This window comes from Pseudophryne corroboree, chromosome 10 (genome assembly GCF_028390025.1).
Source record: "Pseudophryne corroboree isolate aPseCor3 chromosome 10, aPseCor3.hap2, whole genome shotgun sequence".
Classification (NCBI taxonomy): domain Eukaryota; kingdom Metazoa; phylum Chordata; class Amphibia; order Anura; family Myobatrachidae; genus Pseudophryne; species Pseudophryne corroboree.
In genome coordinates this window covers 31627912-31640976 of record NC_086453.1, presented here as the reverse complement: position 1 = coordinate 31640976, position 13065 = coordinate 31627912, and the positions used below count along the sequence as shown (strand labels likewise).

At 48.2% G+C, this 13065-nt stretch overlaps 1 protein-coding gene across 1 annotated transcript in view; it reads right to left on the bottom strand.

Moving 5' to 3' along the window:
- Positions 1–200: 200 nt before the first annotated feature.
- LOC134965880 (G protein-activated inward rectifier potassium channel 2-like) overlaps positions 201–13065 on the bottom strand; it is a 214769-nt gene continuing 201904 nt past the window's right edge. The window contains exon 4 of the mRNA XM_063942270.1: positions 201–4780. Coding sequence (XP_063798340.1) covers positions 4455–4780 — 326 coding nt within the window. The 3' untranslated portion in view covers positions 201–4454. The remainder of the gene's footprint in view (positions 4781–13065) is intronic.

Sequence of the window (13065 nt, the reverse complement as noted above, 5' to 3'; positions counted from 1 at the left end):
ATGCTGATACTTGTAGTCACAGAACAGCTGGAGCGACGCAAATTGCTTATCTCTGCTCTCGCTTTGAAACGCTGATCTCTACTTCTAGAGTATTCCGCACTTTCACAAATTATTAGATTTTAATACTCCAATTCATTTGTGAACGCTTCCCCTCATTGGCCACACCTGTAATAAGCACTGCACACAGTTTTGTGTCTATTATATACTAAACTTTATTTTGATCTCCTGGACACAAACATACATAGGATGGACAACTTATGTGCGCTTAGCAATTTTATTTATATTCACAGTGTAGTATAGATGAGATAGAATGGCTGGTGTGAAGAAGAGGAACCGTATGGGAGAAAACATATAATGATTCCTAGTTCACTCATTGCCCTTTATGAAGGTTACCAAAGACCCAGCATGTGCTCTACTGCCACCTTGTGTTGAAATTCCAATCTGCACCCACAACTTGGTTATACTCTGTTACTGCGGTTATGCAGAAACCTTGGTTTGCAAATCAGCGCTAAACTAATGGTTCCCAGTGAGGCAGCACAGGCTGTATCTCTGATGTAGGGGAAGGGAAGGCGTTGGTTCAGCTGATCCTGCCATAGTCTTTTCATTATATAACTTTGGCAGGCAGTGAGCTGCTCCAACAGCCGCTCCTGATTGGCTGCCAGTCCACAAGCTCTGAAAGGCTTGCAGTCGGCTCCGAATTATAAATGCAGCCATTGCTGTCCCTCTATGGCAGCCTACGTTGCGCTCCAAATCACACTGCTGCCATGCAGGCCCCCTCATGGTCCGAGCCTAGAACTGGAGTCCCGGCAGTCCTCCCCTGATGGTGGACAGACGGAGAAACTGCAGCTGCATTATCGCTGGTGCAAGTTTCGATGGTGCAACCGATGGTCGTGTCTAAAGACGCACCAAGATCATACTTACCTACATTTTATTTCTCCTCTCCGGGAGAAGCCCGGAGAGGAGACGCTGCAGTGTCTTCGGGGGCGGGCTGTGACATCACTAAGCCCCGCCCCCGCATCGAGAAATGCCGCGATTCGCGGGTCCGCGGGAAGGGGTCGGGGCTAAAATGACGAGATTTGCGTCATTTTAACCCCTTCTCCACCCGACGGACCCGCGAATGCGGGAGGTTATCTCTCCATGCTGCTCGCATCACTAGGGTGCGAGCAGGATGCGGGAGACCTGCCCACTCTTCCGGGGGTGCGGGGGGCTACCCCAAAAAACGGGAGCCTCCCGCAGCTTCCGGGAGAGTAGGTAAGTATGACCAAGATGGAACTACGGTCCTCAGTCCTTCCACATTCGGACGCATGGGTGTACATAGGGAAAGGCTTTATTGTTGCATTAGCATGAACTTGCAGATACAAGACGCAGGACGAGCGACACAGGATCTGGCTCATTCTCATCTAATTAATGTTGTCAATCAGTATTTGAGGGTGATGTGATGCTGTGAATCCGGAGGTGTCTGGTTTGTGCTTTCGTGAAAAGAGTAGGATGACTTTTAGTAGCTAAAACATAATAGAGATTCCCTGGGGCAGTTTCATACCTGGGCCAGGATGTAATGAAGTGTTAGGGGGACATTTACTAAGCAGTGATAAGAGCGGAGAAGTGAGCCAGTAGAGAAGTGGGATGTGGTCCGGCTCCCGCCAGTCAGAATACTGACATCGGAATCACGCCAGAGAAAAATTGCGATCCATCTGAATAAGACCATCTGGGGCAGATTTATTAAACCTGGTGAAGTGATAAAGTGGAAGGTGATAACGCACCGGCCAATCGGCTCCTAACTTCCATATTACAGGCTGGGTTTGAAAAATGACAGGAGCTGATTGGCTGGTGCGCTATCACCTTCCTACTTTTTCACGTCACCAGGCTTAATACATCTGCCCCGCTGTCGGGATTTTTACTGTCAGGATACCGCTATCGGAATTCTAACCGTTGGGATGCAAACTGCAGGGAATTTGTACCCAACCAAGTCCCTCCCATTGCCAACACACACATTCAGTGACATGCCACTTCGTGTTCGGTATGCTTGACCGCCGTACGGGAATGTCAGTATACCAACATCGCCATCCCGCGCAGTGGAATGCTGGTAGGTGGGGGGCAAGCACAACTAAGCCCCTTGCAGACTCGCTTCGCTTTCCACAGGTTCTATTCTCTCTATATGAGTGCCGTGGACACCCATAGAGGAGGAATCATCTACCCCGCCTATATACCGGCGGTGGTAGGGTGCCCCCGTCAAGATCCCGGCGTCTGTATTGTGACCGCCGGGATCCCGACGATCGGTATGCCACTTCAAGGGGTAAACACAGCTTTAAGCCTGGTATAGGGCACATGGGTGTGTAAAGCAGCACTTGGCACCGGCAGAGGGGTGGAGTGAGGTCAGTCCTGATGAAGTATGGAGTAGACACAAGAGCGTGCTCGTTTTTCATGGAAAAATAATGATGGTGGTGGAGAGGGGGTGGATAGTAAGGGGAATTGCAAAAAGGGAGCTTGCTCCATCCCTAGATCCTCATCCAGCACTAGGGCTAGAAGTAATGAGGTGAACAGCAGCCCCGGGCAGGTAAGTGCACATATACTGCCTGTGATGGAGGGGAGTGAGCATAAGCAGGGTCGGACTGGCCCACAGGGGTACCAGGGAAACCATCGGTAGGCCCCACTGCCTGAGGGCCCACTCCTTCCTCTAGGGATCAGGTTCCAGACTGTGCACTTTTATTATACATGGTAGATATGTTGCATTACACTGCACTAAACTATTGTGTATTTCAAGCCTCTGTGGAGGCTGGCCACACCCCCTTTGTAGGCTGACCACACCCCTAAGTATGGGCCCCTATAACTTCATTATCCCGGTGGGCCCTTCATGCCCCAGTCCGACACTGAGCATAAGGTGGTGGTTGTTGGACAATACCTCTTGGAGATGATCAACTGCATGCCGAAAAAAAAATGCTGGGTCTCTTCCCAACACCACTGGACTGCGGGGGCTGCTATGATTTACTAGATTGAGGCACCAGGAGTGGGGTTCCCCACTGGTCACAGTATAATGGGGTCCGTATAAAGTAGTAAATGGGGGTTTTGAAGAGTCTCCAGTTTATCTAAACTCTATTTATGAATTGTGTATTCGCTTACCTTACCCATTCTGTTGATATAATCGGCAGAGGTCTAGGGGACCCCTGTCCATTGTAAAAGAACCACTTGGAGACCAAAGTGTAGATGTATGAAGCATCTGGCTGGGTCTGCCAACCAGACCTCAAGCAAGGTGTGCACTTCCCTTCTGTTATTGGTGCCTCCACAATGTAAAAGTGCCTCTTATGATCCACACATTGGAAATGTGTAACCCTTACATCAAAGTGTAACCTCCTCCCAACCCTATTAATATAAGTAGATGTAACACACTGCTTTGTCATGTATGACTTATCTTCTACGTGAGAGTGAGGACTGTATGTATTATTGGTGGGAAGAAGACCTGTATGGAGCTCTAACTGAGGAACCTTAGATTGGAAACCAGTGCTTGCAGGTGGGAGCCGGACAAATCCCTTCTCAGAGGGTCATTCAGACCTAGCTGCTGATGCGTCCCGCAGCAAACTGCGCTTTTGCCGCATCACAGCTGCCTGACCCCACACAGTGCGGTCTCATACCGATGGATGCGACTGCAATGTGAATAACAGTGGCGGGCGTTCATGGGGCGGCGGTGTGGCGTGGAGGGGGCAGGGCTTTCTGAACGGGGGCAGGCCCGGACTGTTTTCAGGGCGGCTGCGTGACATCACACACACAGCCGCTCTGATTTAAAAAAAATGTCGTCCAACAACCTAACAGTGCAGCCGGGCTGCGCTGTCAGGGGTTAACCTTAGTTCCGATGTGTCTAATTGTGGATACGCCGTGAGGCGGGACTACACATGCTGGGCGGCCTTGCGCTGTGCTGGGCGGTCCTTAGCGTCTCTTAATACGGTCCTTAGCCCAGTCTGAAATCAGTCACATATAATGATATTTTAGAAGAATATGCACAGCTGGAAATAAAGCACAGAACAGTGACAGGTAGTGGCTCTGCAATGGTGGTGCAAACGGTTATGTCCCAGGTGACAAGGGAAGTCCTCTGACACAGGAGAACAGATTTGGGGTGCCTGGACGGCACGTTCTCACTCCTTACAGTCCACTTTTTGCCTGCGCAAACTCAAAGCAGCAACTTTGTGTAATGAACATATTATATTCAGCAATGAACTAGAATCTGGTGACATCGTCGAGGCACGAGGCACAGGAGTCCCATGAATAGTGGTACCACCTACGTATGGCTGTTTCCCCTGTGCTTAGAAGACAAGTACAGATTAATGACTTGGTTTGGCTGACGTCATTACTATATCTCCGGGAGACACCAGCCACGTCAGCGTTCTGGAAGAGGCAGCAGTCGTATATTGCTGGCAAATATTCCAAGTATTTCTTTTACAGATCTGCCATAATGTTCCTTCCGTTCACTCACAACCATCCAGCTGTATTTTACTAATGTCCCCGTTGGAAAGTACAGGTGCCTCCTCTACCTCTGAGCCATCCTGGAGGTCACTGTCTACCGTCTGGTTGCCCTTGCTGTTGGCGGACATGAGTTGCAAGGCCTCGCCCTTGGCAGTGAGTTCAGCAAGCTCCTTGGCGCTGCATGTGGGGGTTGGCGTCTCGTCAGTGTTGTGAAACGTATCATAGTCTACTTCATAGAAGCCTTCTTCCAGCGTGAGGACCGGCATGAAACGCTGGCCCCAGAGGACCTCTCTCTCCACATAGGAGCTTCGAGCTTGACATGTCATGCCTGCAAAAGAGAAATACAGAAATCTGTTTAATGTCTAGCATAAACCTGCCATTAACCTTTGGTGGGATGTAGTGGTGGCTGGGACAACCAAAATATCCACAATGAGAAGAGGGAAATTGGGTCTGATTCTGAGTCAGACGGAGCCGCACCCGTATTTGCACCTCTTGGCGGTCTTTATGCAAATGCCATTATAAAGCCCTTCCCTGGTGTACATCTGTGTGATCTGAGATATAGCATTGGATGACCTGCGTCACCATGAGGTCACACAGACCAGCCGCTGCAGCTCTGTCGCTGAGGCCAGGAAACCTCCGCTGGAAGATGGACACCATATATTTCCACCGGCCAATAGCAGTTACCAACCTGATATCTCTGTCACTGTTGAGAACTCTACAATCAATCCTACACCACAAGCTCACTGCCTAGGTGTCATACTTGACTCAGAACTGTCCTTTGTTCCCCACATTCAATCTGTCTCAAGATCATGTTACACACATCTAAAAACCATATCCAAAATACGATTATATCTTACACAAGACACAGCAAAAACTCTAATCCATGCTCTCATTGGGGGTCATTCCGAGTTGATCGCTAGCTGACGTTGTTCGCAGCGCAGTGATCAGGCAAAAAAAAAAATCGGCATTTCTGCGCATGCGTATGGTGCGCACTGCGCACGCGCGTCGTACTTTCACAAAAGCCGACGTAGTTTCACACAAGGTCTAGCTACGCTTTTCAGTCGCACTGCTCGCCGCAGAGTAATTGACAGGAAGTGGGTGTTTATGGGTGGTAACAGACCGTTTTCGGGGAGTGTAAGAAAAAACGCAGGCGTGTCAGATAAAAACGCAGGCGTGGCTGGGGAAACGGAGGCGTGGCTGGCCGAACACAGGGCGTGTTTGTGACGTCAAAACAGGAACTAAACAGTCTGAAGTGATCGCTAGCTAGGAGTAAGTCTCGAGCTACTCTGAAACTGCACAATTTTTTTTGTAGCAGCGCTGAAATCCTTTCGGTCGCACTTCTACTAAGCTAAGATACACTCCCAGAGGGCGGCGGCTTAGCGTTTGCACTGCTGCTAAAAGCAGCTAGCGAGCGAACAACTCGGAATGAGGGCCAATATCTCCCGCATTGATTATTGTAATAGTCTCGTGACTGGTCTTCCCAAAACAAGACTCTCACCACTACAATCCATTCTGAATGCAGCAGCGAGGCTAATCTTCCTCACTAGACGTTCATCGTATGCAGATCCACTCTGTCAGTCCCTCCATTGGTTACCTGTATTCTACCACATTCAATATAAAATACTTTTACTCACACACAAGGCCATTAACCAAACTACACCAACGTACATCACTTCGCTTATCTCAAAATATCTCCCAACCCTACCGCACCGATCTTCACAAGATCTATGTTTCTCACCCACACTCATTACTCGCTCCCACTCACGATTGCAGGACTTCCTTGGGGCTGCACCCACTCTGTGGAATGCCCTACCACGTACAATAAGACTCTCCCCCAGTCTCCAAACCTTCAAACGTTCCCTGAAAACTCACCTCTTCAGGCAAGCATATCAAATTCCAGAACCGCTCACTCAACCTTCATAAGCTTTCCTATCCAATTACATCCCCACTGCACAGTCCACACATATCCTCCACATATTTTCTCTTTCTTCACTTTCCCTTCTTTCTGACCCTGGTTCATCATTGCAGTGATGTGATATCATGCAGCCCACCTAGAACCTTTGCAGTCCGGTGGGCAACTCTGCAATAGACAGCACCTATCCTTGTGTATCAATGCTTATTTCCCTATAGATTGTAAGCTTGCGAGCAGGGCCTTCCTACCTCTATGACTGTTTATTACCCAGTTTTGTTGTATCATTGTGTCCAATTGTAAAGCGCAACGGAATTTGCTGCACTATATAAGAAACTGTTAATAAATAAATAAATGGCCTCTGCACCCCCGCAAAATGCAGGTGACGACCCAGATTTATCAAGCCTTGGAGAGAGATAAATTGCACAGTGATAAAGTGCCAGCCAATCAGCTCCTACCTGTTATTTTTCAAACCCAGCCTGTAACATGGCAGTTAGGAACTGATTGGTTGGTACTTTAACACCGCGCTATTTATCACTCTCCAAGGCTTGATAAATCTGGGCCGAAGTGCCTACATTTTGGGAAACGGAGGCCATCGCCGCCTACACACAGCTGCAGACTGACAATCAATTGATGCCTGCATCCTTATTAGGTCCCACGATGCAGGATCCATACTGCACATGTGCAATGTTTCGACCGTCGGTTCATTGCGACAATAACATTATAGCGACAGGACGTGAATCAGGCCTACGGTTCTCATGTATGTCTGTATTTGCTTGATTTGTTATGCAGTCTATAAACTCAGGCACAGCTTAGGGATGCAGTTCCCACGTTGCACACTAGAGGTCAGCGTTGATTCGGAAATCAGGATTCTGCTGTAATTCACGGAATGCAAACTTCACTTCCAGCATAATACAATTTTTAACCAAATAGTTACCTGCTGAGATTTAAATCATACAAATAACATTATACTAATAATAATAATAATAATAATAATAATAATAATAATAATAATAACTCTGACATAACCTAAAATCCACTTTTTTCTCCCCATTCTCCAAGGGCTGGATATATTGTACATTCAATATATCAACATTCCATAAAGCCCAATTATATTCTACAGTGAGACTTTGTTCCATCTATCAAATAAAAACAAAACAGTATTTGTACCTATGGGCTGCCCTGTCTAGAAGGGGGCAGTCCTGAGGGGGGTCCTGCTGCAGCAGAAGTGGGCAGAGTGGGGAGCCTGGTGACGTGTTTGCATCATTGTTCCCTGAAAACTCCAGCTAGACAGTCCTGCAATTACAGACACTTGGAAGTGGGACTGGCCCGTCTTCTAGGCAGCCGGGAGTGCCACTAAATTTTGGGAAGCCTCCCAGTCATTCAGGGAGAGTAGACAAGTATGGGTTAATTATTACTATTATATTTTATGGCCACAAGGGGCCAGCACCACCTTATATTCTGTGATGAATGCTGCATAGGGGCGCATGTTCTTATCTCTTAAATATGGATTAAGAATCAATGTTGGGAAGCTGTATCAAGCTTTGGAGAGAGATAAAGGGGAGTATTTGCCCAAAACAACCAATCAGCATATAACTGTCATTTACAGGACCGTGCAACATAAATGATAGCAGATTGGTTGCTTTGGGCAACTACTCCACATTATTTCCCTCCAAGACTTGATAAATCTCCCCCTGTGTGTGCAGAACCTCTGCATGCCCTGAGAGCCCTTTGCCATTCTTCTCAAAAAGGACAAATGGAAAATAGACCTTGGTATAAAGACAAAGAGCAATATTTTACTGTCACACTATAGGGCAGATTGAGAATTGCACACAAATCCGTTTTGTGCGCAGAACTTGCGATCCTTTTGCACCGTGCCTGCTGTATAGTTGAGCATATGAAACGTTAAGCAACTAGGGGCAGTTCCAGTGGCAAACGCAGGATTTATAAAGGGGGGTTTCCAAATGCAATCTCCAAATATCCCACTCTGTGGAACATTATAGATGATCTATAGTATAGGCTGTAATAAACATATTTAAATTATCTAAATAATATAAGTGGTTAGGAAAAGGTTAAACATACTGTAATAAAGGCACAAACATTATGGAGCTAGTACTGCACTTTCTAAGTACACATTCTCCCACCTCATGGTAAGGCTCATGTCTCTTCTTTCTGGTAGCTACTCTTTGGTCCAGTGCACTGAATGAGGGCTCAGAACCACACGGCAGCTCTAGTAATTAGTGATGAGCGGATTCGGTTTTACTCGGTTCTCAAAACGGCATCTTATTGGCTCACGTGTTTTGGATAGCCAATAAGATGCCGTTTTAAGAACCGAGTAAAACCGAATCCGCTCATCACTACTAGTAATTGTGTTATATACCATTACTATTGTCATAATTTGCCACTTGCCAGGGGAAGAGGGGTTTCTGGACAACCAGAAACCCCCCCTGCGTTTGCCTATGAGTTCAGAGTTCTAATCTGATCCTGCATCAAGGATTTGGCTGGTGCAGATATTGTTGAGGACTACTATCATAAGCAAGTTTATAGGGGAGATGTGGCCACATAGGTGAATTCTACTGGGAACGCAGGCGGCGATCCACTTTCCGAGCACTCAATGCAGCCAATGTGCGTGTGACCCTGAATCAGCCTCTATATCTTCACCGACCTAATTCTGCTTTTGGTTTATGAAAATGCTTATCAGGGAATAGAATTCTATAGGAATTTAGGAACTGTAAATTATAATATGCCACATTCTGTAGGGTAAGCAATGAACAAGGGTTTATATCATTAATGGAATAAAGGCATATCAGAGACTACTGGTAGGTCAGAGAGATGCTATTTAGGATTCTGTCTATCACCAAATACACTCTGGCCCCCAGGACAGGCACACAGACATTCAACGAGCAATCACCGAATGAGAACAAGGTTTGCCTTTCCTAAATGGAATTTGGTTATGGGTTAATGGGGGTCATTCCGAGTTGATCGCTAGCTGCATTCAATGAGGCAAAACAACGGCACCTCTGCGCATGCGTTTGCAGCGCAATGCGCGCACGCATCGTACCTTTACAACGGCCGATGTAGTTTTGCACAGGGTCTAGCGATGCATCTCAGTCGCACTGGTGGCCGCAGAGTGATTGACAGGAAGTGGGCGTTTCTGGGTGTCAACTGACCATTTTCAGGGAGTGTTCGAAAAAACGCAGGCATGCCAGGGAAAACGCAGGCGTGGCTGGGCGAACGCAGGGTGTGTTCGTGACGTCAAAACAGGAACTGAAGTGATCGCAAGCGCTGAGTAGGTCTGGAGCTACTCTGACACTGCACAATTTATTTTTGTAGCCGCTCTGCGATCCTTTCATTCGCACTTCTGCTAAGCTAAGATACACTCCCAGAGGGCGGCGGCATAGCGTTTGCACGGCTGCTAAAAACAGCTAGCGAGCGATCAACTCGGAATGACCACCAATGTCAGAAGGTGGACAATGTCTAGGTTGACATGAAATGGCCCACTTGCCCAAGGACGACATGGGCAAAAGGTCAACAATGTCGATAGGTCGACATGGAAATTGCCAACACATGAAAAGGTTGACATGAGGTTTTTTTAATGTTTTTTTAGTGTCAAAATGTCTCTTCCAGCGCTTGGACCCCAATTAGCACGGTGTTCCGTCGCATGGCTCACTTCACTTACCATGCTTCAGGCAAGGTTACTATTCCCAGTCGTAGTCCATGTGGGTTGTAAAGTATGAAAAGGTGAAAAAATAGAAAAAACTCATGTTGAACTTTTGACCATATTGATCATTGGTGTTGAGCCATTGCTTGTGGACTTTTTCACTGTCGACCCTTTCATCCGGAAACCATCCAAAGAAATAAGGATCAAATAAGGTTTGAGATACAAATATTGTAAAAAAAAAAAAAAAGAAGGGGGGCAGACTAGATGGGCCAAGTGGTTCTTATCTGCCGTCAAATTCTATGTTTCAATATATGGGCACTACCATATCATTGCTGGGTTACTGCTTGTTATCTGGGATATATGAGGCTGCTTTCTCTGCGATCAGTATGGATGTACTCGGAAACAGAATGGATTCTGATTGGTGGCTATGAAGTTTAAGGGGATCTTTGCACTTATACTAAAGGGACTGTGATGTTACACCTTCATAACTGATGTTCCCAATGAAATGTTTGATCATGCTGAGATCTTATGTGGGCAGCTGAGACCTTATGTAGGCTGCTGAGACCTTATGTAGGCAGCTGAGACCTTATGTAGGTGGCTGAGACCTTATGTAGGCAGCTGAGACCTTATGTAGGTGGTTGAGACCTTATGTAGGTGGCTGAGACCTTATGTAGGCGGCTGAGACCTTATGTAGGCGGCTGAGACATTATGTAGGTGGCTGAGACCTTATGTAGGCGGCTGAGACCTTATGTAGGCAGCTGAGACCTTATGTAGGCAACTGAGACCATACATAGGCAGCTGAGACCATACGTAGGCAGCTGAGACCTTATCTAGGTAGCTGAGACCTTATGTCGGCGGCTGAGACCTTATGTAGGCGGCTGAGACCTTATGTAGGCGGCTGAGACTTTATATAGGCGGCTGAGACCTTATGTAGGTGGCTGAGACCTTATGTAGGCGGCTGAGACCTTATGTAGGCGGCTGAGACTTTATATAGGTGGCTGAGACCTTATGTAGGTGGCTGAGACCTTATATAGGCGGCTGAGATCTAATGTAGGAAGCTGAGACCATGGGGGGTCCTTCCGAGTTGTTCGCTCGCTAGCAGTTTTTAGCAGCCGTGCAAAAGCATAGTCGTCGCCCACCGGGGAGTGTATTTTCGCTTTGCAGAAGTGTGAAAGCTTGTGCAGCCGAGCGCCTGCAAAAACATTTTGTGCAGAACAAGACCAGCCCTGTAGTTACTCTTCGTGTGCGTTGATTCTAACGTTGGAGGGCTGGCTTTTGACGTCACACACCCACCCTGCGTTCGCCTAACCACGCCTGTGTTTTCCCTGGCACGCCTTCATTTTTCTAAGCACTCTCTGAAAACGGTCAGTTGCCACCCAGAAACCCCCACTTCCTGTCAATCTTCCTGCGGCCGCCAGTGCGAATGAAAACGTCGCTAGAACCTGAGCAAAACCACAAAGGACTTTGTACCCGTACGTCGCGCATGTGCATTGCGGTGCATACGTATTCGCAGAAATGCTGATTTTTAGCCTGATCGTTGCGCTGCGAACATCGTCAGCTAGCGATCAACTCGGAATGACCCCCGTATGTAGGTATCTGAGACCTTATGTAGGCAGCTGAGACCTTGGAGTATAGTGGCCGGGATTGGAATGTTATATTCTGTAATATCTTCTGTCATTCTTATTTCTGTATGTGCTATTGTCAGTTGTTTTTGCATAGAACCTTCTAAAACTGTTACTCGAGTATGAAGAACAATGAAATAAACTTTTTAAACCATTTGCTAGGAAAGCAATTACCAGTGCGTTACCTGCTTATGCAGAAGAAGAAAGGGAAATGGAAATTATACAATGAGGAAAATAGGGCCTGAAAATGTGCAAAAGCAGCAGGAGGCGTCTGGAGTATATAGATGCCTCCTGCATGTGTCCAACGCACTGTTTGCACTGGCGGTATTTCCGCCTCTGGTTGATACAGATAACTGGGAGCACAGTGCCGATAATAAAGTCTGTCTTTAAACTCACCACAAAGCTGCTGTAGTGATACTCAGTGAGAGTTGGAGGCTGTCCAGGCAAAGCTAGCAAAGTGAGCCTTTTATTTATGTAACATCGGTAACTGCACCTGATAACAAGCAAATGCCTGGGGCAGCTCCTTGTGTCCCAGTGTAGGCGGGTCAGGACGCAGCTCCTTGTGTCCCAGTGTAGGCGGGTCAGGACGCAGCTCCTTGTCTCCCAGTGTAGTAGGGTCAGGACGCAGCTCCATGTCTCCCAGTGTAGGCAGGTCAGGACGCAGCTCCTTGTCTCCCAGTGTAGGCGGGTCAGGACGCAGCACCTTGTCTCCCAGTGTAGGCGGGTCAGGACGCAGTTCCTTGCCTCCCAGTGTAGGCGGGTCAGGACGCAGCTCCTTGTCTCCCAGTGTAGGCGGGTCAGGACGCAGCTCCTTGTCTCTCAGTGTAGGCGGATCAGGACGCAGCTCCTTGTCTCCCAGTGTAGGCGGGTCAGGACGCAGCTCCTTGTCTCCCAGTGTAGGCGGATCAGGACGCAGCTCCTTGTCTCCCAGTGTAGGCGGGTCAGGACGCAGCTCCTTGTCTCCCAGTGTAGGCGGGTCAGGACGCAGCTCCTTGTCTCCCAGTGTAGGCGGGTCAGGACGCAGCTCCTTGTCTCCCAGTGTAGGCGGGTCAGGATGCAGCTCCTTGTCTCCCAGTGTAGGCGGGTCAGGACGCAGCTCCTTGTCTTCCAGTGTAGGCAGGTCAGGACGCAGCTCCTTGTCTCCCAGTGTAGGCGGGTCAGGACGCAGCACCTTGTCTCCCAGTGTAGGCGGGTCAGGACGCAGCTCCTTGTCTCCCAGTGTAGGCGGGTCAGGACGCAGCTCCTTGTCTCCCAGTGTAGGCGGGTCAGGATGCAGCTCCTTGTCTCCCAGTGTAGGCGGGTCAGGACGCAGCTCCTTGTCTCCCAGTGTAGGCGGGTCAGGACGCAGCACCTTGTCTCCCAGTGTAGGCGGGTCAGGACGCAGCTCCTTGTCTCCCAGTGTAGGCGGGTCAGGACGCAGC